Genomic DNA, 24806 nt, shown 5'->3' on the forward strand with positions numbered 1-24806 from the left:
GTCACTCATGGCTCTGTGCTAAGGAATTACTCCTAGCAGGCTTGTGGGAGCATCTGAGGTTCTGGGATTGAAGCCAGATCAGTCGTGGGCAAGTCAAGTTCTCTACCCACTGTGCTATGTCTCCAGCCCTCAGAAACTATTCTCTAGTTTTGTTTCTTTATATATTATTGATGAGTAAGATCATCCAATATTTTTCCTTCCTCTGACATATTTCAATGTCCTCAAGCTCCATCACTGGGTCAAATGAAAGTCAATTTTCTAAATTTTTAAAATGTTCTCATATTTTCCATAGTAAGCTTTATCATAATAAGTTGAGTACACTCACACATATATACATATACACACATGTATGTATGAAAACTATTTTCACTGGTATGAGATAATATATAATTGTCATCTTTATTATTATTTTCTTGATAAAAATTGATGAACACTTTTTTACATGCCTACTAGCCATCATATGATTTCTGTATATCTCCTCTTTTTTTTAAATCTTGATGGGTTTACAGGTATTGTGTTGTTGAGTTTTGTTAACATTTTATATGCATTTGTATATTAATCCTTTAATATAAGATGCACATATATTTCCCCCCCCTCCTTTTTTTTTGGGCCATACCTGGTGACGCTCAGGGGTTACTCCTAGCGATGCACTCAGAAATTGCTCTTGGCTTGGGGGACCATATGGACACTGGGGGATCAAACTGTGATCTTTCCTAGATTAGCATATGCAAGGCAAATGCCCTACCGCTTGTACTACTGCTCTGACCCCTAATTCCCCCCCATTTTATTTTATTTTATTTTTTTGTTTTTTTATGGGTCACACCCTGCAGTGTTCAAAGGTTACTCCTGGCTCTATGCTCAGAAATCGCTCCTGGCAGGCTGGGGGAACCATATGGGATGCCAGGATTCGAACCACCTTACCTTCATGCTACCTCTATGGCCCTCCCCACTTTTTTAACCTTTGAATTTTGACCTACATCCCACCATTCTCAGGGTCTGCTCCCAGCTCTGTACCCAGTGGTTGTTCCTGGATCTATGATTCAATTTGGTCCTTTAGATGTTTAGAAAACCAGGAGTTTGAGGATTGAACCTGGGACTCAACATGTATAAGATTGTGGTGTTTAAATATTTTCTTTGGTTCCATTGTGTACAACTATTTTATCCTATTGAGTAGGATGTCTTTTAGCTTAAGTCTCTTTCCTGGTAGAATGTCTTTTAGCTTAATTTTCTTTTCTGGCATAGAAATTTTTAGTTTTATAGTTTAATTTTTTTCTTTGCCAATGTAGTAGAGCCAGAAGACATTCTGAGTTTAACATCTTGATGGTTTTTACCTATGGTTTTGTTGGTGTATTTGTTTCTGGGCACACCAGTAATGCTCTGGGTTACTCCTGTCTGTTCAATCAGGAATTACTTCTGGCAGGACTTAAGGGACCTTAAAGGATGTTGGGGATTGAACCTGGGGATGTTGGGGAAGACCCTCCCTCCTGTACTATCTCTCTGGTCCCTGTTCTGCCTATGTTTTATTCAATATTTTACAGATTTGGGTCTCATTCTGAGATCCTTAATTATAAATAAACATTTATGTATAGGGTAAGAAAGATTTTTTTTTCTGTGTGATCCCCCCCCCCCCAGATCGTGATCCAGTAATCTTTGTTTCTACACTAGTAATCCTGTTTAAACTTAATTGTAGGGACTTAAAAATAATAAAAGTAAATTAGAATATGTCATCTGATAAGTTAGAACTGTTTTCTGTTACTATTTTTGTGGTTTGTATAATTGTGAAATTAAAGAATACAGAAGGACTTTTATTGAAAGTTACTTTCTTTTATTTTTCCTAGTCCCTTGTCTGTTCTCTTAATAGTCATATTTAACTTAAAAATGTTTTCTTTAGAAAGAGAAAGAAGAAAAAGGTCTGTTACAGAGACAGGCAGGGTAGAGGATAGGGAGGATGGTCATAGGGAAACTGGGGACATTGATGGCAGGATATGTGCACTGGTTAATGAAGTTGCACATTGTATGACTGAAAAATCATAAAACAATTTTCAACTGTGACTCAATTAATGTGATTTACATTCAATCAAAGTGATTTAATTAAATTTATACTTTAAATTTTTTTCTGATATTTTTAATTCTTGTATGAGTTTACATTGATATACTTCTGGGGCTTAGCAATTTCACATATTGATTTTTTTTCTTTGCTGGAGAAGATTTTATCTACTTTACATACTCCTTCAAATACATTTACATAATTATTCTTCATTTTATCATTAAATAAGTAATAATCATGTGCTTTTTTCTGGTATCAAGTAACTGACAAATATTTTACTTTATTTATTTATTTTATTCAAACATGGTGGTTGAAAAGTTGTTTCTAATACATTTGGGTTCTTTGCTTCCACAATTGCAAGATTGTTCATGATTGAGTTTAGGTTATACAATATACAACAACTTTTACTAATGCCCATTTCCCACCAGTGTCCCCATTTTTCCTCCTACACATCTAGCCTCAGGGGAAGACTTTCTTCTCTCTCTTTCACTTATTTTCCCTGTTACTTCTATTTATTTATTTATTTATTTATTTATTTATTTATTTATTTATTTATTTACTTTGCTTTGCTTTTGGGTCATTCCCATTGGTGCTCAGGGTTACTCCTGGCTCTGCCTCAGAAATCGCTCCCCGGATTTGCCACATGCAAGGCAAACACCCTATTGCTGTGCTACCGCTCTACTCCCTCTCTTCCTTTTTATTTCCTTTTAGGCACTGTAGTTTACAATATTGCTGAACGAGTATCATGCCCATCACTTTATTTCTTTCTCTGACAAGCATTGCTGCTTTTATTTCCATACTTTTGTGATTGGAACATTTTGTTGTTTGTTTTTTTTTTGGACCACATCCAGTTATGCTCAGGGATTACTCCTGGCTATGCAATCAGAAATCGCTCCTGGCTTGGAGGACCACATGGGACGGGATGCCGTGGGATCAAACCCCGGTCTGTCCTAGGCTAGCACGTGCAAGGCACTGCTTGTGCCATTACTCCGGAACTTTTCTTATTAATTGCTAGTATTAATTAGATTTGAATTCTTGTATATAAATACATTATTCACTTTTTATCACTTGATTCTAAAGTTAAAAATCTATAAATGCCTGGTACTCCTTTAGTAATAGGGCTGGAGGAAAACAGTACAATAGTGGTGGGAAATGTGAACTGCTAAAGGGTATTGAACATAGTATGACTGAAATTCAATCATGAACAACTTTGTAACATAACCATGGGGAGGAAATCCCGTATTATGAGCAACCTTGTGAACTATAGTATTAAATGAAGTGATTTTTAAGAATCTAAATAAACTATAAATGGGATTCACTTTTCTTTAGCTATGAGAATGGCTAGCATTTACTCTAATCCTATGTAATCAGATGTAAATTTACTTTTTAATAGTTTTATTAAACTTATAGTTTTCATATACAATTTCTTCACTAATCTGAACTAGTAATTTTTTATTATATCATTTATATGGCTTCTATATACAGATTAAGAGAGTTGGCCAAGCATGTCAGATCAGATACTGTTAAATGCTTTTTAAAAATGTTGCAGAAACCGGCTCAAAAAAAAAATGTTGCAGAAACCTATTGGAATTCTCCCTTAATGTGACCTAAGAAAATTTACTACAATATTATGTGATTTTGGCCTATTTGAAATGAAGACAGTGAGATATTTGTTTACTTCGATCATACTCTATCAGCAATAAGTATTTTCTATTTACTTATTACTAACTAAAATAGACTTGGTAGGAGCCAGAGCAATAGCACAGTGGGACCTGGGTTCAATCCCTAGCATCCCATATGGTCGCCCAAGCCAGGAGAGATTTCTGAGCGCATAGCAGGAGTAACCCCTGAGTGTCATCGGGTGTGGCCCAAAAAAAAACAAAACAAACAAACAAACAAAAAAAAGACCTGGTATATTGATGGAGAAAATAGATCCTCTGATGGAGGGTATGGCATTAGAACATTGTATACATGAAGTGTACACATTGTACATACTTCACTTTGTCATTAACATGTCAATCATGGCATCTCTGAAAAATTAAAATAAAAATAAAGATTTAAGAAAAAATATACAGGGGTCAGAGCAGTGGCGCAAGTGGTAAGGCATCTGCCTTGCCCAGGCTAGCCTAGGACGGATATTGTGGTTTGATCCCTTGGTGTCCCATATGGTCCCCCAAGCCAGGAGCGATTTCTTAGAACATAACCAGGAGTAACTCCTGAGTATCACTGGGTGTGGCCCCCAAACCAATATATATATATATATATATATATATATATATACAGATTGCTTTGAAAGACTGGCAGAAAATAATCAGAATTGTATAATATATCTGCAGTTGAATTATTATTAAAATAAAATTAAAATAAATGTTTTATATTAATAACAGTAAAATAGATCTGGCAAAGATATAGATAAGGTTATAACATATGTATATAATATATTTGGATTTAATAACCTGTTCTGTCTTGTTCAGTTTATTGCTCTATGTTGCATGCATTCATATGACAGAGAACTACTATTTAATCATAGATATATATAAAAAAATCAAAGGATCCAGAGATTCCTTTTTGAAACTTATTTTTAATTAAAATTTGTTTTATTTAAAAAGTTATTTGAATCACCATGTGATACAAAGTTGTTCATGGTTAAGTTTCAATCATACAATATTTGGACAACCATCATTTACCTGTGTCTACTTCCCTTCACAATGTTCCTAGATTCCTTTTTGTTTCCCAGCCTATATCTGTGACAAGTATTGTTTCATGTGCCTTTTGTAGCATTTGGATTTCTTCTTTATTTTGGATATTAATCCTTCATTAGTTTAGTGGTAGGGAAATAATTTCCTTCCGTCTGTAGGCTACCTTTGTATTATTATTACGATTTTCATTTTCTTTGAGGTCTATAAGCTTCTTTTTTTATAATTTTTATTTTGACCATATTGGCTTACATATCTTTCACAGTAGTATTTAAGGTAAATATTAACATTGAATCAGGGAAATTCCCATCACCAAACTTGCCTTCCCTCCACACCCATTCCCATCCTGCATCCCATATCCCTCACTCTCACCCCCGGGCTGCTAGAATAAGTGGTCCCCCCTGTGTCTAGCTTACTACTTAGTGATCATATATCTAGTTGGTCCTGGTTCCCTCCCATTTTTCCCCTCTGTTTGAGAGGCGGAACTAGATAGTTCAAGTTATGTGGTTTTGTTTGAAGAAAGAAAAAGCAATAAAGTGGGGTACAAATCAAATAAGCTAAAAATGGGTGTAGTCCTTCTAGAGGCTCTCAACCTCAGTTTGAGAGAGGACAGGAAAAAAGAAATTGAAATATCACAATAATACAAAAAAATTTCAAATAAAATATCCAGTGAGCACTACAGCACTAAAGACAAGCACCACTTAATAGTCTCGGTCCTGAAATAAAACCATGCCAGAGCGCAAAAAGAAAGAGAAAGAGAAAATAACATAAAATAAGATTGGGGACATCAACTTCAATATCAACACCAAAACAAAGAACTCAAAAAAGATAAAAATAAATAAATAAGTAGATAAATAGATTAAAAACTACTATTTTGTGCCCCCCCTTTTTTCCTGCATAGGCATAGTAAAAATTGGGGGCATTAGAGAGGGAATTTCCTTGGCCTAGGAGATACAGGGTCTCTCCACCCTTGAAGTATAGTGTCATGGGGTTGACTGTAGACTCCTTGTCTGTTCATTTACTCTCCTCTCAGTGCTTTTGTGGTGTATGGAAGACTTTTGCTTCGTCATGGGCGATAAAATCAGACCTCTGTATCTATAGATCTTGGTAGCTGCACAGGTCAAGGAGTGGAGCTTATGATGAAGCCTTTCTTTGTGGTTCTAGGAGTTCTGCTCCTTCCGTGTCATTTTAATCCGTCTTCTGTAGTTGGTGGTCATTGTCATATAAGCTTCTTAATGTAGTTCCATTTGTTTATGTTTGTTTCTATTTTTTAGGTCAGTGGTGTTTCGCCTTTAAAGATACCATTAGTTTCAGTATCATGGAGAGTTCTACCCATATTTTTCTCTATGTACCTTTGGAATTCAGGTCTAATATCAGTGATGTTCCATTATGTATATCTAGCATGGTTTATTTATCCAGGTTTCTGTTCTTGGACACTTGAGTTGTTTGCAGATTTGGGCTGTTATGAATAGTGCTACAAGGAGCATAGGCATATAAATGTTTTTGGACCCTTGGGATTTCAAGGAAATTTCTGTAGTAGATTTTCAAAGTAATCTCTGATGATCCTTTGAATTTCTCTGGGATGTACTGTGACATTCCCATTTTTATTTATGATTCAATTTATTAGCATTCTTTCTTTGTCTTTATGGGGTCTTTATGGTGTTTCATAAATTTTGTGTTTTTGTTTTTAATATATACTCTTTATTTAAGCACCATGATTAACCACAATTGTAGTTGAGATTCAATCATTAACAGAACACCCCACTTCACCAATGCAACATTCCCACCACCAGTGCACCCCCCCTCCTTTTAGTAAGCTTTTTTTTTTAAGGATGACTTAAAAATATAATAATAATGGTGTGAGTGTGGCAACTGTTGTTTGCATAGGCCCAGCAAAATATGGGGAAATGGAACAAAAAATCCTTGGCCTAAATACAAGGAGGCCTTACCCCTGAAGTTTTCTGGCATAAGACCAACTCTGGGCTCCAGGCATACTAGGTTGTCCAACTCCTGAGTCATTCTCTGTGGTCCCGATGAAATTTTTTTGCACATTAGCTGTTGTTGGTGTCAGGTTCCTGTAGTTAAAGATTCTGATTTCTGTGCATTTTCTTCATGGAAGTCAGGATGACATGGAGTATCCTCTAGTTTCACTTCACCATTAGATATGGAGAGCCCTGCCCTGGAAGCAGGTTGTTGCTGGTGCAAAGTTGTCTGGGTGTTAAGAGAACATTCTCTGGAATAAGCCAGTGCCAAGGCAGCGGTAGTGTCTTCCCTGGTAGAAGTTTGCTTCCTGGTGATGTTATAGACAATTGTGGTATCCATGGTACAGAGGTGTATGGGCAATGCCCATTCTTCTGAGGCCTGAGCCAAGTCATTATGCCAATGTTCAGGGTATAAGGCCTAACTGCATTACAAAATTTGTGTTCCCAACTATATTAGATAAGAATTTGTTTGCATATGTAATATTTTCCCATTTTAATGTGCCTATGAAAAAGATGAACTATGCCAGAAGGTATTATTGGTGCATCTGGAAGCCAAGGAAACAAGTCCAACAATCCCCATAATTTGGTTCTAACATGAACTCTAAACAGAGACATTCTTCTACCAAAATTCCTTATTAAACAGATCATAAAGAAAAAGAAAACAAAAAAACAAACAAAAACAGTGGGAAAATTTGTCAATATATAAGAGGATATTAAAAAAGTTATAGCTATTAGGGGAATACATCTAAGATATACAAATGAGTTATACATGCCTCTTTTATGTCTTTAGAAATAGTCATGGGGAGGTTGAATCCCGGACATCACTTTGGTCTGTGATTTGGCTTTTTGAAGTCGACAAATGACTCCCTGCAGTCCCATATCAGGAAATGTCTTTGAGTGGGGAATTCTCAGAAACTGAGTATAGTAACAAGTACAGGTACACAGCAAAGGAAGGTAGAGGATAGGAGGCCCTTGAGAGTAGATCTTCTGAGAGTCTATCATTTCACTTTGGGAGCTGATTGGCAGCTAGCTTGAATGGGGATGATGATTTGTTTCATGAGGAGCCAAGAACTGAGGGTAAAAAGGGTTAAATGTAGGGTAATAGACAGTGAGGGTGAGGGAGTAATGGACTAGAAATGATCTAGAAAATATACAGCATAGACATTTTGTATATAGTAAACCTAGGTAAACCCTATGATATCCTAACTAAACTATCTATAGTTTATGTGGAGGGGGTTGAGAATGGACACTGGTGGGAAGGTAAGTTGTCAGCGATTTCACCACACCCACTCCTCTTCTGTAGGGTGAGGGTTGGGGAAAGCCTAGGGTCCCCTTCATACTCCTCCCTTGCACCCACCTCGCTGACCCCTTGGGCGGGTGCCCAGGGATAGCTCCGGAGTTCAGGAGGAGAAGGGAGAGGAAAGGCTGTTGGGGACGGGCTGAGCCCTGCAGTGCCCCCCGCCCCCCAAGCTTGGTAAAAAGGCCTTCTGCATGGAGCCTTGCTATTATTCCCCATGCTAGTGAAGACTTCCGCCTCATAACTCTTGTTTATTTTTTTCAAAGAATCAGCTTTTCGTTTCACTAATGCTTTGGATATTTTAAAATTTTAATTAATTGATTTATGGTCTTATGGTTTTATTTTTTTTTTATCTTATCTGCTTTGGGTTCCTTTTGTGGTTATTTTCCAATTGCTTAAGCTGTGCTGTTAAGTTATTTATGTGTGCCCTTTCTTCCTAGTATATGCTTGCAAAGCTATAAACTCTCCTCTTAACAGCACTTTTGCTGTCTTCCACAAGTTCCAGTAGGTTATGTCTTTAATCTTATTTGTTTTCAGAAGTTTTTTGATTTCCTCTATGACCCTCTAGTTGTTCAGTAATTAGCTGTTTACTTTCCAAGTGTTTGAATTATTTCTGTATTTCTATTTGTGATTAACATCTATTTTCAGGGCATCATAGTTTGAGAAGATAGTTGATACAATTACTCTTGACTTTATGAAGGTACTATTTTGTCTCAGAATATCCCAGGTATATTGAATGCATATTCAGCTTTTGGGGGATGAAAATTTTATTTATATTACTAACTTCCTCTATTCCATTTCTTACTTTAAATTCAGTATTTTTCTTGTTGAGTGTTAGTCTGGTTGATTCATCAAGAAGTGAATCAATAGTGCTGAAATAGCCAACTACTATTTGTTGCTGTAACTGTCCTCTTTAAAATATATTGGTATTTATTTTAAGTATTTTGTTAGTTCCTTATTGGGTGTTCATAAGTTTAGGGGTATGATTTGTTTTTCTGATTTAAATATCCCTTGATCATTACAAAATGACTTTTCTGTCTCTTACAACCCTTTTTTAGTCTGAAGTTATGTAGTCAGATATTAGTATGACCATCCTGGCCTTTTTGAGGAAGTTGTTTGCTTGAAACACTGTCTCCCAACATTTCTTTGATTTGTGTTTGCTACAACTATTCAATTATGTTTCTTGTTAGCAGCACAATGCTGGATTCAGTTTTCTAATTCATCTTGACATTCCTTTTTTCTTAATTGGGGTATTTAGACCATTCTTTGAGAAAAATTATTGTCCTGGAAAAAGATAGAATGTTATCTTTCTGCACAAGTTTAGAGTGTTGTGAGGCTGGCCTTTAGATAGTCCCTTCATTTCCTTTTTTAAAATTGGTTTAGAGTCTATGAAGTTACTGAGCTGCTGTTTATCCATGAAGTTGTATATTGTTCATTTAGATCTAAGTGATAGTCTAATTTTTTGGTGAGGCATTAATTTCTTTGAGTCTTTTATTATTATATTCTATCATTGTCTTTGTCTCTGAAGATTTCATTTGATAGGTCTGTTGTATATCCTTTTGACACTCCTTTGTAACTTTGTTCTTTGATCTTGTTTCATTCAGTAGTCTGTTTCTATCAGTGGCTTTCATCATTCTGATTAGGATAAGTCTTGGAGATTTTTATTTGAGTATCTTTTATCTTATATAATTGAGATTGGGTCTTCTCAATCTGGCTGCATGAGTCCTCCAGTTCTGTGAACTTAGTAATGTCTTTGTTACTTCTTCATAGGGATTGTCTTCCTGGCCGTCTGAGATCCAGATGATTCTTTTGTTACAACTCTTAATTTATCTCACAGTTCTCTTATCTTACATATTTTGAGACTTCCCCCATTTTTTCCTGTTGTTTAGAGCTTTTCTGCTTCACAGTTTTGAGTTTTCTAATTTTGTCTTCAGCTACTGTTGAGTTCTTCCAATGAGTTTTTCAATTCACCTACCAAAATTTAGTTCTGTCTTTTCTGATCATAATTTTCTAAATTTTGCTCTCATATCATCTAGTGTTTTACTGGTTATCATTTCCTTTGTTTCTTTGAGATCCTTTAACATCCACATTTCTTCTCTAATGTTTTTATTAGAGAAGTTATATATTGGTAATTATTAGTTATTGGTTATTGTTTGGTCTTCAGAGCTACCATCTTTGTTCACTAAGAATTATGGGATTCTGTACTGCTTTCTCATTATGACTTTTGCAATTTGGATGTTATTTATGTGGGAAGGTTCTAGAAATAGGATATCAGTGAGACTTGAAGAGATAAATGTGTAGCCACATTAGGAATAATGCTCTTTGCTTTTCATGGGGGCCTGACTTGAAATGGCAAGTTCTAAGTGCTGCTTTCCAGCTACATCATAGATACTTTGAGTCCTTCCGAGGCTGAGTCAGGGCCTTTTGGAGCTTCCCAGAGTCGAGTTGAAGCCTAGCTGAGTGCCCAGATGTGTTGCAAGTTTCTGACTTGGGGTAAAATGAGGTTCTATAGAGATTCCTTTAATACATAAAGGTTCCTACTACAATTTTCTATTTTTTGGTTATTATTTTGGTCCAGGAACAGACATTTAAATTTTGTTTGTTTGTTTTCAAATGTGTGTATTTTTGTGCACACGTACTTGTGCACAGAGAGAGAAAAAAATTAAACACATAATTTTTGGTCTGTTTTTTGGGTCATATCTGGTGGAGCTCAGTAATTACTTCTGGTTCCACACTTAAATATCACTTGTGGACTTGGAGGATTACATGTCATGCAGGGAATCAAACTCAGGTCTAGTCATTTGCAAACAAGTGACTTACTTGCTATATACTGTCTTTCTGGAATCTGAAACACTTTAAAAATTAAGTCACCTATTTTAAAATAGTCATGATTAATTTCCCACTATAGTGTCATCAGAATGGGAGTTGCCATGTTTAGAGCATTTTACTTTCGCTTGTTTAAATAAAGAAATATAAGAGAAAAAAAAGGAAAGTGTAAAGATGAGATTACTATGTAATTCAAAAACAATTAGAGATAACACTAGTGTGAGCCTGTCACTCAAACTATTAATAATTAAGTAAAAAAAAAGAATTTGCTAAGGAGTAGGGATGAAGGATGCTGACACTGACTGTCCAAACTCTGTTATTAACAAGTTTATAGATCAACTTCTGTGGAAAACAGTATGAAGATTCCTCAGTAAACTTATGATTGAGCTGCCATATGATTTAGACCCAACATTCTAAGTTTGGGTATCTACCCCTAGGACTAAAAAAATCACTCAAAATGATAAGGGTTCACCATTATTCATTGAAACATTTAGTATAGCTGCTAAAATATGTAACCTGTCTAGGTATCTAACCATGAATGAATGGATTTTTGATGATACTGAATATATACACAATAGAATACTAGTAAGGATGATGAAATCATGCAATTTGTAGGAACCTGGTTAGAACTGTTGGGTTCTAATATGGTTAGAATATGTTGGGTGAAGAAAGAAGATAAAAGACAAACACAGGATGATCTAAGTTATTTGTTATATAGAGTAACTGACAGGGGTCCTCAAACTTTTTAAACAGGGACCAGTTCACTGTCCCTCCGACCATTGGAGGGTCTGACTATAGTAAAAAAAAAAACTTATGAACGAATTCTTATGCACACTTCATATATCTTATTTTGCAATGAAAGAACAAAACAGATACAAATACAATATGTGGCCCGCGGGCCATAGTTTGAGGACCACTGGCAGAATAAGGAAATGTGATTTAGTAAATGGTAGTATGTAATGTAGTAAAGTAACATAATGCCTTGGTCACTCATGACTCCAAAGATTAAGGAAGAGAAGGGCACAGAAGGAACGAAATCAATGTAGAAAGGAGGAAGGTGAGGAATGGAACTAATGCAGGAACAGAAATTGGGACTTTTGGTTATATTGGTGATGTGTGTAAATAGTATAGCTATAAATCCAAAACACAGAGTCAGCAACATTGAAAATATAAAATTTAATCTGCAACCACCAAACTTTGTAATGCACCTGTCAGTATGACAGGACTGGGGTGATAGGGGATGGTAATGTATGGGAACACTGGTATAACACTGGTGACACTGGTGTGAGTTGACACTGGTAGTGAGATATGTATTAAATTATTATATACCTAATTTTTTTTACAAAATTTAGAGAGAACAAAAGAGGATGGGGCCAGGGTCCAAGTGTCTCAGGTGCATTTGTGGAGATATAAGAAAAGGACAGAACTAAATACCTAAGTCAAAGTCAACAACAATATAATCAAGAGATTCAAACTATACTAATCTATACTTAAAATTGGCTTGTTATATTGGCAGGCCAGGGAGCTAAGGGTGGAGTTATAGACTGCATGCTGGGAATTTTGGTGGAGGGAGGTTAACACTGGTGGTGGGAATAGCCCTAATTCACTGTCACGGTATGCCTGAAATTCGACTATAAAGGACTTGTTGTTTACAATGGTTTCAATAAAATTTAAAAATATTTAAAAAGTATTTTGTGCCTAAAATTTAATTATCTTTACCTTTGTAAATTATAGGGTTTTTTTTTTTAGTGTCTTAACTAAATGAAAAGCTTAGAGTAGTCAAAACATTATAGTTTTACTATAAAAAGACACTGTTCAAATAGATAAAATTGGATGCCAGAATCCTCACCTACAGGAACAGCTAAATTTTCCAAAAGGACCAAGAGCATAAAATGGAAAAAATATCTTGAGTAAACAGTAACATGTAAAAATTGACATTAGAACACTATATGCCCCAAAAGTGATTGAATTGTGAATAAAAATTTAGATGTGAGACTTTAACCTATGAGTATACTAAACATACAGAATTTTTATTTATTTATTTATTTATTTTTGTTTTTGGGCCACACCCGGTGATGCTCAGGGATTACTTTTAACTATGTGCTCAGAAATTGCTCCTGGATAGGAGGACCATATGGGACGGCAGGGGATCAAACCACGGTCCATCCTAGGCTAGCCTGGGCAAGGCAGATGCCTTACTGCTTGCGCCACCACTTTGGCCCCAATAGACAGAATATTTTGATATAAAAAGGGAAACAAAAAAAAACAGGATAAAAAAGCAAAAGTAATTCTATCAAGCATGAAAGTATATGTACAACAAATAAAATATGTTATAATTAAAGTGAAAACACAAAATAAACCATGGTGCTCAAACGAAAGAAAAAGTAGATGAGATGAACCTTGTGTCTGATGTCTACGCTCTAACATCATTAGATTTTTGGAAAATCCCACGCTGTAGTAAGAAAATTAAAAAAAAGAAACATGTGCTTGCTTTGGCAGCACATATACTAAAATTGGAACGATACAGAGAAGATTAGCATGGCCCCTGCGCAAGGATGACACGCAAATTCGTGAAGCGTTCCATATTTTTAAAAATAAAATATAAAAAAAAAAAGAAACATGGTCAAGAAAGTTTAAATTAAGTAGGTTTCAGGCAGGGAGTGGTGTTTATGAGGATAGTTGTATTTGTTGGGATTGTGGTTGCCTCCTGCTTTTCTTATGCCACTTCTATTTTTTTGAAATTAAATAATTTCTTTATGCCATTAATAATTCTCTCTTTTCTCCTCTCTTCTCCCTCTCCCCAGTGATTGGTAATCTCAATTCTGTAACCATCTCCAAATCTTTCTTCCTTTAGATTTGCTTTGCCTTCCATGTTAGTCACATTCTTTAGTTATTTCAGTTCTCAGGAGTTTTCTCTACCCTTTCCTTTCCCAGAGGTCTTGGCATTGTCCTTTATTTCTAGACCTTTCCTCAATCTTTTTTTCCTCCCTTTGTATAGGTTTCCTTTTTACTGCTTTTAACAATGTTCTCACCACTGACTGACAAGCTATTTTCCAGTTTGGCACTCTTTCCATTCTCTTAGATATAGGCCAGTTACAGACTTCTTTCTTATTTACTCTTGAAGACTTTCCAAGTCTGAAGTTTCTTGGAGTTTGCACACAGCATCTCCTTCCATAAGAAATGGACTTTGAACAGTAGTTTTTATAGTGTAACTTAAAGTGGAAGTAAATGAAATCTAGTTGCTGTTACTCATTCATTAACAAATATTTATTAAGTGCTACTAGTGCCAATCTCTGATGCTATAGCTGAACAAATCTTAACAAGGACTTTGACTCAGGGCTTTCTTTACTTTATATTAAATAATAAGCAAACAAAAATCCTTTTATCAAAACATTTGAAGGAGTAAAATAATTTATTTATTCTTGTTTATTTTTCTTTAGTCTTTTATAATTTGTATACCTCTGTATTTTGAGTTTTAATGATGACACGTTTATATTATTGTTATGGGAAGTGTGACAGCACTTGACATTCTGTTGCCCTGGAAGAATTTTTTTTTTCTGGCAAAATTCAGACTTATCTTTCAATCATGTCTTTTAGATGATTTAATCAAATTCATTACAAGTCCCAAATGACTTATTCTTCTTGTCCTTTACTTATTAATATTTGGTTTGGGGGCCACACCTGGTAGCTCATAGGGGTAATTCCTGGCTCTGTACCCAGATTTTTGGTTATGGAAAGCTTGAGGGACCATATAGGATATCGGGGATTAAACCCAGTTGGTCCCGAGTTAGCTGCATGCAGGGCAAACACCCAACTGCCATGCCCCTCTTTGTTTCTTTATAATGTTGTTTTTATAATGTTGTTTATAATGTTGTAATATGATTAAAGTTGTATTTGAAGTAACTTGAAATATACATAAATAATGAAAAACATGAGTTTCATGTTCATCATGAATTCTTATGAACCTTTTACTTTGACAATTAATTAGGAGAATTAGTACATTCAGCAGCATGTGGCATTATTGCTTTTATAATTACACTGCTTTGTTTTTAGAATGCTTTTTTCTTTGTTACTGATCTATAGTTGGTTTTTGGTCTAGTTATTTAATTACAGTGACAGGCATTGCAACTGAATTTCATATTTCCCCATTTTGCTTTATAAAAATAAAAATAAAAGGAATGAAAATTCCATCTTTGAAAACAGCTAAATTGAAAGCTTTAAATAGTCTTGCTGATTCTTATGCTGCTCTCAATTGGCATGGAAATAGAAATATATTTTTAAGATTTGCAGGCTTGTGTTTCATTTATATAAATGATACCATTTATGCAAATAACACAGACCATTTCTTCCTTAAAAAAAGTACAATTGATGTTCAGAGATCCAGATTAAAAATATCCTCTTCCTGCCCCTTGCAATGACTAAAGGTCACTTGAATACTTGGTTGTAGTCCTCAAACACTTGATTTTGTTGCTTGCCGGAGGTCACATATTTAGTTGAATGCATGCTAGAGATTTCACTACTTTAATTGTGGTGCTCATGTATATTCTGGGTCACAGGGGTCACACTCGTAGTTCTCACTTATCTTTAGAGTCATTTCTCACTAGGTTTTGCACAGTTTTTAGTTGCAGTGTTAGTATGAACCTGACTATGCACCAGTAATTGCATATACTGCACTGTGGTGCCAGAATTCCTTGAGAGCAGACATGTAGAGACCACACTTGGTACATGTGGATGACACTTGGGGTGATACTTGTCTTCTCATGCTTATAATACTTTTGCTGTTGAGTCTTCCCTGGATTTTTAGAGGTCCAGATTCAGATGATATTTTTGTACTTGCTACTTGGCCATTAAATTAAGTTTCTTGAAATTCATCTTATGTATAAGTTGGTAATATTTCTAGCATCGAAGTGTTTTGAAGATAAAATATAAAGTATGTTAAGGTGCCTACTATTCTTTTTTTTTTTTTTTTTTTTTTTTTTTTGGTTTTTGGGCCACACCCGGTGACGCTCAGGGGTTACTCCTGGCTATGCGCTCAGAAGTCGCTCCTGGCTTGGGGGACCATATGGGATGCCGGGGGATCGAACCGCGGTCCGTCTCCTAGGCTAGCGCAGGTAAGGCAGGCACCTTACCTCGAGCGCCACCGCCCGGCCCCAGGTGCCTACTATTCTAATAGATTAGTTGACACTTAATCTTGTATATAGATGTTTTTAGTCAATTTGTTCTATTAACAAAGGGGTAAAAAGAATATCAGTATATCATCAGGTTATAAATAGATGAGTATATATTGTTCTGAAGCGATATCTGTTTCAGTTGCTTTAAAACAGTACAAATCACATCCAAGGTTATTTTTGCTAATTTTTAAATAATATTTTATTTAAACACCTTGATTACAAACATGATTGTGGTTGGGTTTCAGTCATGTAAAGAACACCCCCGATCACTAGTGCAACATTCCCATCACCACTGTCCCAAATCTCCCTCCTCCCCACCCCACCCCTGCCTGAACTCTAGACAGGGTTCCTACTTCTCTCATTTATTCACACTAATTATTGCTATTTTTTTAAAAAAAATATTTTATTGAGACCATTGTGATTTACAAAGTCCTTTGTAGTTGGATTTCAGACATACAATAAATTAGGGGCCTTCCACCAACAGTGTCTACCTCCCCCCACGAATGTTCTCAGAGTGCATCCTATACCACCATCTATTGCCCCCTGGCCTGTCATTATAATAAACCCATTTTAAGTTTAGATTGTTAGAGTTTGGGTCTCCTGATTCCATTGTTGTTGACTTTGGCTAGGATATTTAGTACTATTTTTTTTCCCTAACCTCTTCTTTTTTTTTTTTTTTTGAATAATGTATTTTATTTCTAAGACCTCTGAAGAAAATCCATAGGCATATTTATCAATTATTTCTTTTTTTTGTAATTTATTTCTTTTCTTTTGTCAATTACTTCTTTATGATAAATTTATAGTAAGGGAATTGCTATATCAAGGGACATGTGAATTAGACTTTACAATTTAATTTATCTCTAAAAGATTGTTAGTACTATTGTTTTGTTTTTTGGTTTTTGGATCACACTTGTCAGTGCTCAGAGGTTACTCCTGGGTCTATGCTCAGAAATCGCTCCTGGCAGACTAGGGGGACCATATGGAATGGCGGAAATCAAACCCGGGTCAGTCCCGAGTTGGTCTTGTGCAAGGCAAATGCCCGACTGCTATGTTATTGCTCGGCCCCAGTTCTATCCATTTGTATCTCCACCAATGCACCTAGGTCCACTTGGCCCCTAGCCCCCATCCTTTCTTTTTCACTTTATCCCCTTCTTAATTTTATAGAAATATGAAGTAGAACAGAGTAGTTTGTATCCCACAGTTCTATGAAAAAGCGGGGAGACCCTATCTAAAAGGAAAAAAAAGGTGGCAATTTTTTGCATTGTTCAACAAAAATTGGGGAAAATAGAATAAACCTTCGGCCTAAAAACAGTGTTTCCCACCCAGGAAGGTCCTGCCATAAGACCAAATATAGGCTCTTGGCATACCAAGTTGTCAAATCCCAAAGTCTTTCTCATGGTCCAAGAAAAACATGTCAGTTAAATTTGTCACCTTAAGCACTTTAATGCTAAAATATTATAGATTTTTTATAGAAAATAAAATAGCTAATTTATTTTTAGGATATAGCATTCGAATTTGCTTCTGGCTTTCTACTGGCTAATTGTAAAGATACTCCATAATTTTGTATCATACATATTCATATTTTTATCTAATATGTGCACATTAAAGTATAATCCTCTTCCTATGCTATACATATTCTTCATTTCTTCTTATTCTATAATAGACACAATTGCAAAAACTTATGAATTAGTACATGTGTGATAAAGAATAAGAACTATTTTCAAGCAGCACAAAATGCAATTAATTTTTGTAGAAACAATGTGTGCCTGCCAAGTGGGTACTTTGAAAATGAAATGTTTTTGATTGTGTGAAACTGCTTGAAAATGTGATTCTCCTTTTTTGTTATGGCCAGAATAGAGTGATATGAAAATTAATTATGATTATGCACTGGTGGCAATTTCTTCTTTAAAAATACCTCAAACTAAATGTAGGATGTTTCTTTGGACTAAAAGCAGTTGTAAGACCCTTATATGCCCTGAATTTTAGATAGAAAAAGGGTTTACTATTAGCTTTAAATGAAAAGATTGCTACCTGCAAAAGAAATAGCACTCTCTAATCTAAGGAATCGTTGGTGCTTCACTTTTTAGGTTCAGTGTAACACTGTTTATTACACCACCACCACCACCACCCTCCCCCCTCGCCCCCCCCCCCCCACTCAGGATTGCTGTATGGTGATTTTACAGAATAGGCTAAATCTCTAAATAGAAAACCACTGATCTACACTCACAATGTCTTATTGAATGCCAGGATAAAATACCCAGAATAGAATATTTTTAGGGACCTGTGGTGATATGGCTTCTCCAGTTTGCTAAAAAGACACGCACAATTTTCTGGTTACCTGCATAACCTGACATGTAATAGCTTAAGCTCTTTGTTTTTTAAAATTTAGGTGACAAGTTGTTGGAAAAGACTGATTTCTATTTTTTGATAGTTTAGGATGAGGATTTCGAAGGAAATTCAGGTATGATCTTTAGTAAAATATGCCAATTTAGTAATTTTCTTGAGATTTTATAGTTTGGGGCAGTAGTTTAGAAAAGGTAAAGGGTTATCTAAACTAACCCTCTAGCTACTTCCATTTATATTCACTACTTCAACTCAGATTTCCACCAAGCCATCCATTCTGTTAACAAAACTGCTTTATTTTAAATGGTGCTTTTCAAAGTAGCTTGCTTCCATAGTCACTTAAATTTTAGTTAAAGCCTACATTATTCCTAAATGCTCAGGTGCTGTTAGTATTATTGGTCTGGGCAACATGCTTTGGGAATAACTAATTGTGAACATTAGTTAACACTTGTCTTTGTTGGTTCTAGGTGTTAGACAGTAGAGGTGGGTAATGCTAGGGAGCGAGTGGGAAAATATCAAAGACTGCTGATCACCTGGCTTAGGTTTTACCAGAGGTGTTGAATTCTGAATCTATCCAATGTACTGCAAAGTTAAACATCATTGAAACTGTTAATATTAATCAGTTATTAATGAAAATTAGATAGGTTAGGAAGTCAGTAGATTTGCTTATTTTTCTGACACTGACTTTATCTCCCCCATGTTCTTATACTATCTTTAGATCTGTGTCTTTGTCTGTTGTCTGTATTGTATAGTTGTAGATAGCCTTACTCTAAACTATTTTTCAGAAACTTGAGGTATCTTGAGACAGCATGTGAGTCTTTCCTGGAAACTTTCTGGGCATTAGTCAAGTTATTGGTAAAGTATAATTACTATATTATTAATATAATGCTTATTATAATAATAAGCTTCATTATAATGAAATCGTTAATTATTATTTTTCTTTTTACTCAGACCAGTACTTTAGATTGGAATATCCATTTGTGAAGAATCTTAGTTCTATTCTAATTTCCTCCCATATGGGAATTCCTTTTCCTTTCTCCTCACTTTGCAATCAACATTTATACCTTCCTCAAAAAAAAAAGAATGAAATACTATTGGCAATGTTAGGATATTGCTAACTAGAAAATGTAATTATTTCATGAAAAGCTTTTAAATATTATTTTAAATGCTTCCACCTTCTCTACTATTGATTGATAATTTAGAAGGTCTTAAAACAACTTATTTACATAAAATGCATACTAACATATAATGGGATTGCCAAGAAGCTTATTATGCTTTAGAAATGTATAATTCAAATTAATTACTCAGAAAAAATTTTTACTCAGTTTAATCCAAGTAACTGGATTTAGTTTTTTAATATAAAGTATAAAATTGCACCTTATTTATCTTTCTTCTATTAATTTCAAATCCAGCATTATTTGGGTGCATTCATGTTTTTTAATGTCTTTTGTATTGAATGTATACTAAAATTTGATGTGCAATTCAAGAAGAAAATCGGATCTTCAAAGAGGTTTTTTAAATTTTGCTCACAAAGCATTTTTTCAGTTACTTTCTTTTTTAAAAAATCCTCTGCACTCAGCTTTTTTCTGGAATAAAACAATCTACCAGGTGAAAGAGTTTGAGATTTAAGTCATGCTTACTCAATGAAATGCAGCAAAGTGGAAAATAATTATGTTTTGCCAGCTAAAGAAAATTATAATTTTTGTCATTTAATATTTAAAGATAATTATTCTTCAAAATTCTCCTGTTTTGTAGGCATTAAAATATTAGGCATACATTTTAAGGTTTTGTAAAACTATGTGTCAGGTTTTTATGTGAAGGAATAAAGGCTGTAATTTAAAGAATTATTTGGAAGTAAAGTGAAGTCCCTTCTCACTTTGGTTCTTGTTTTTCAACCCTTGGCCTCTTGGTGTAAAAACTAGCCTTAGTCAGATCATTGAGGATTAAAGATGAATGCATTACTCAGCACTGTACTGGAGTTGGGTCAAACACCCTCACTCTTTAAAGTTATCTTTTTTGCTTAGTAAACCTAGAAATGTTAAGTTTAATTGCATAATGAAGGTTCAATGTTCTGTTGATTAGCATAAACCACGTGTAAATGGCATGCCATTCTTCTGAAAATACTTCCTTTCTGATGGCATCACCAGCCATTATCTGAACTGCTAAGAAATTTTACCTGCTATATTATCAGACAACGTCAAATCCCATACGTATTTCTTTTAAAATCCATCGTTTGCCTTGAATATTAGGACATATTAAGGGGGAAAGAAGAGATATATACTTAGTTTAGTTAAAAGGCATGTAGGAATTAAGGAAACATCTTATAGCACAATTTTGAGATAAATATGAAGGAATCTTAATTGAATGCCCATTAGAGAAAAATATTGTATTTTTGTGTGGTAAAGCAAATAATTTTCTAATTTTTATTTCAATACCTTGATTTACCAAGTGTATTCCATAATACAGTCATTTCAGCTACTACATGTACAAATACCAATCCCACCATTATTGTGATCTTCCTTTTACTAGTGTCCCTAATCTCCTACCACCCATCACTACCATAGTTCTACTTCCATCAAGGCACAAATTTATTTCATATTGCATTGTTACAACAGAAAGGCAAATGAAATTATTGAAACCTTAGGCCACCATGGGTCAATTTGAAATGATTGTTTTATCTCTGTGGTCTGAAGGCAAGTGTCTACGGGATTACTGGGTTTACTGGGCTTTGGTTGATGCTAGTTAAATCTCTAGTCTTAATGTTCACACTCAGCGATGGCTGACAGATTACTATGTAACTTTCCCATCTGCTGCCCACTGGACTGACACTCCTGTAAAATATTGAGATTTCATGTGGTTGTGCAGTTCAGGATTTATAGATCTAAAAACAACTTTGTGGCTTGGAAGTTTACCTAAGATTAGTCATGGAGACTGGGTTATTTCTGTTGGAGGGTATAAGGCAGGGGTCTTCAAACATTTTTAAAGTGGGGGCCGGATTACGGTCCCTTAGAGAGCTGGAGGGCCGGACTATATGAGCTACTAATTCCTACTCACACTGACATATCTTATATAAATAAAATGAAAACCATTTATAAATAAATTAGATCATGCACCAGTATTTCAATGGGAACTGGTGGACCTGCTTTTGGCTAATGAGATGGTCAATGTCTGGTTCCATATTTGTCACTGCAGCCGTAACAAGTGATGCAAGTGGGCAATCAGTTAATCTTGATCTGGTTGGGGATTTCAGATGTTTAATTCTTGAAAAAGTCTGTTCACAGGCATAAGTGCTAACCTAAGATGGTTACCATTTTGAGTGCATGGTTCCTGATATTTGGATATACACTGAGTGTATATGCTGGCAGGTATCTTGGCAACCCAAACAGCGCTCGCTCACTGCTGGCAGGCTGGATCAGATCCTCTGCGGGCTGCATGTGGCCCGCGGGCCGTAGTTTGAAGACCCCTGGTGTAAGGGATAGCATTGGGCTGCTCTAGTTCATGCAGTAAGGGGAATCTGCAATTTCTCCCTGGCAAATATTGGTGGACATAATTTTCTTTTGGTGCAAAATATTTTTTTATTGAAATTTATTTAGAGAGATTAAAGGGAAGAAAGAAGATCTTGCTTAAGAGAGAACTTGTAAGAGAACATGCTGAAGAGAGAACTCTGACTTCTCCAGAGTGGCAAAGCAAGCGAGCAAGATGAGTAAGCAAGATACATTCAAGGAAGAACATAGACTTGAAGAGCATGTTATTCTTGACCAATATGTTAAGCAAAAGAAAGGATGCCTTTTTGGGTTGATCAGAGTGAGTGGTACTGAGGCGTTATTGCACAGACCCTGGGAGAGAGGAGATCTAAGTCTATATGGGAACCTGGGAGGAGAAGACCGCAGGTCTGTTAACAGTAGGAAAGAGCCCATCTCTGTACATGACAGAACAGTAGAAAGGCACCAGCTAAATTAGAATCTTTGTAGAAAACTGAGTAAGAAAAGCAAATCAAGTCAGAAATCAATTTATTTTTATTCTTATTGTTTTGGATATTTATTATCATGTGTAACTTATCTTGAAGTAGAAAGCAGGATATAACCAATTGCTTATATAAGATATAAGCAGTGTTTGGGGATTTAACATACTTCCAATTAACCATGTTACTATATACCAACTTGGACTCTGCAAAGCTTCTTCAGTAGAATTTTAATATTAAGGCATTACACCATTTCCCATCATCATCTACTAGTGTTTCTGAAGTATGACATCAAAATCTTTGTGTTTCTAAAAAGAGAAAGGAATTTTTAATTAGGGATTATATTTATTTTCCGGTTGTCCCAGCCATGACCATAGGAATCTGACTTCTTCCAGTCTGAACGACATTTCTGATAAACCAGAGAAGGACCAGGTAAACTAAAATTTTCTTGCTTCACTGAAATGTAAGATCAAATGTCTATCTTAACTTTGCAGGGGGAAATATTAGAAATAATAGTTTCCTAACAAAATGAGAGGATCAGTATGTATTAATAGGGGTTAGAGGCTTAATAGGGTGTAGAGGCTTACATATTCTCTGAAGAGAAAGGAAAGCAATATATTGAGGGACTTAAGTTTAGAAGATAAGAATTAGAGTCTTGACTACACATTTTTTTGTTTTATTTTGGAGTTATACCCAACGGTATTCAGGGTTTACTACTGGCTCTGCCCTCAAGAATCACTCTAAGGCTACTTGTAGAACCTTATGGGTCATTCGGGATCAAACCTGGGCCAGCCATGTGCAAGACAAGTATCTTACACACTATACTATTGCTCTGCTTGTTGACTCCAATTTTAACAGATGCTCACTTGGGAAATTTAAATCTTAGAGCTGCAAGAGAGAGGCAAAGATCCAAAATAGTACTACTAAATCCTACCTCAAGTTTATTGTGTAATTAGATGAGTGAATTTATACAGAAAATACTTTGATGAAATATATCAAGAAATCAGAGATAATGTCAATTGATATCTTTGGGGATTTACTTAGGAAAGCAGTGGATTTTGTAAGCCACAGATTTGTTTATTTTAAATATACAGTGAGGCTAAAGATATTCCTTAAGGTTTTTTGTTTGTTTGTTTGTTTGTTTGTTTCTGGGTCACACCCATTGGTGCTAAGAGATTACTCTTGACTCTGCACTCAGAAATCACTCCTGGCATGCCAGGATTTGAACCACCATCCATTCCATGTCAGCTGTGTGCAAGGCAAATGCCCGAACACTGTGCTATCTCTCCAGCCCCTCAGTTCTTTTTTTTTAAACTTTATATATTTATTTATTTATTGTTTTTTTTGGGGGGGCAGCAGCACTTAGGGGTTACTCCTGGCTCTGCATTTAGAAATTGCCCCTGGCAGGCTGGGGAATCATATAACATGCTGGCAATTGAACCGGGTCGCACGCAAGGCAAACACCCCACCACTGTGCCATCTCTCCGGCCTCTATTCCTCAGTTCTTGAGCACTTTCTATCCTTGTATAATACCTAAGTTTGACCTTCATTACTACTAAAACTTTAATATTGTGGAATAAATAGTAGCATATTTGAAATAAAGAGCATTAAGGTTATGAGTTTGTTTGCTTTCTTTTAAAATGAATGTAATGAAAATTGTGTGCTTTTTTAATTGGGTGAATATATGTGATTAAAATAATAGGGAATGACTAGTACTTATATTTTTGTACTTTTCCTTAAAGGATAGCCAATTATTTGGGGCTAACTAGATAAAAATTCTACTGGAGGAAGCTGGAGTGGTGGCATGGAGTGCTAAGGTGTCTGCCTTGCTGGTGGTAGCCTAGGACGGACCATGGTTCTATCCCCTGGCATCCCATTGGTCCCCCAAGCCAGGAGCAATTTCTGAGTTCAGAGCCAGGAGTAATCCCTAAGCATCACCGGGCATGGCCCCAAAACAAACAAAAATTCTATTGGAATAAGAAAAGAAATCAGGGATGGAGCAAATTCACAGTGGGTAGGCTATTTACCTAGCACACAGCCGACCCAAGTTCCATCTCTCTGCATTCCTTGTGGTTCCCTGAGTGTACCAGAAATGACTTTTGAGAACAGCCAGAAGTAACTCTTGAGTGCCGCTGGATGTGGCCCCAAAACAAAAAGAAAAAAAAAAAGAAATCAAAGTAGATATTCCTAAGACAATGGAGGCTTATTTATGTTATTATTCTTTTCTGACAAAGGAGGTTTGGAAATGGCGAATTTTTACAAGTTTTTAGAGTGAAATTATGTTTCTTTTTGTTGATAATAAGCTTGGGATTCTTTCTTCTCTTTAACTTAATAGAGTGTTCATCATCTCAGACCACAATTTTAAGAAAAGCCTTTATAATTATTGCCTTTTCTAATTTTCCCCTCATAAATACAGTTAAAACTATTATTTTATGTTTGATTTTTGGCCTGATTCTACCTGGATCATGTGCTTAAAATAACTT

The 24806-nt window shown here is 35.5% G+C and overlaps 1 protein-coding gene and 1 non-coding gene across 3 annotated transcripts in view; both read left to right on the forward strand.

Moving 5' to 3' along the window:
• SLC4A4 (solute carrier family 4 member 4) overlaps nt 1–24806 on the forward strand; it is a 468271-nt gene that overhangs the window by 244188 nt on the left and 199277 nt on the right. For both annotated transcript variants that reach the window (XM_049789908.1, XM_049789909.1), the window contains exon 7: nt 22696–22755. In XM_049789908.1, the coding sequence (XP_049645865.1) occupies nt 22696–22755 (60 nt within the window). The remainder of the gene's footprint in view (nt 1–22695; nt 22756–24806) is intronic.
• On the forward strand, nt 13332–13438 carry LOC126032886 (U6 spliceosomal RNA). Its single transcript, XR_007504046.1, has one exon. It is a non-coding gene; the product is annotated as a U6 spliceosomal RNA (small nuclear RNA).

This window comes from Suncus etruscus, chromosome 16 (assembly GCF_024139225.1).
Source record: "Suncus etruscus isolate mSunEtr1 chromosome 16, mSunEtr1.pri.cur, whole genome shotgun sequence".
NCBI lineage: Eukaryota > Metazoa > Chordata > Mammalia > Eulipotyphla > Soricidae > Suncus > Suncus etruscus.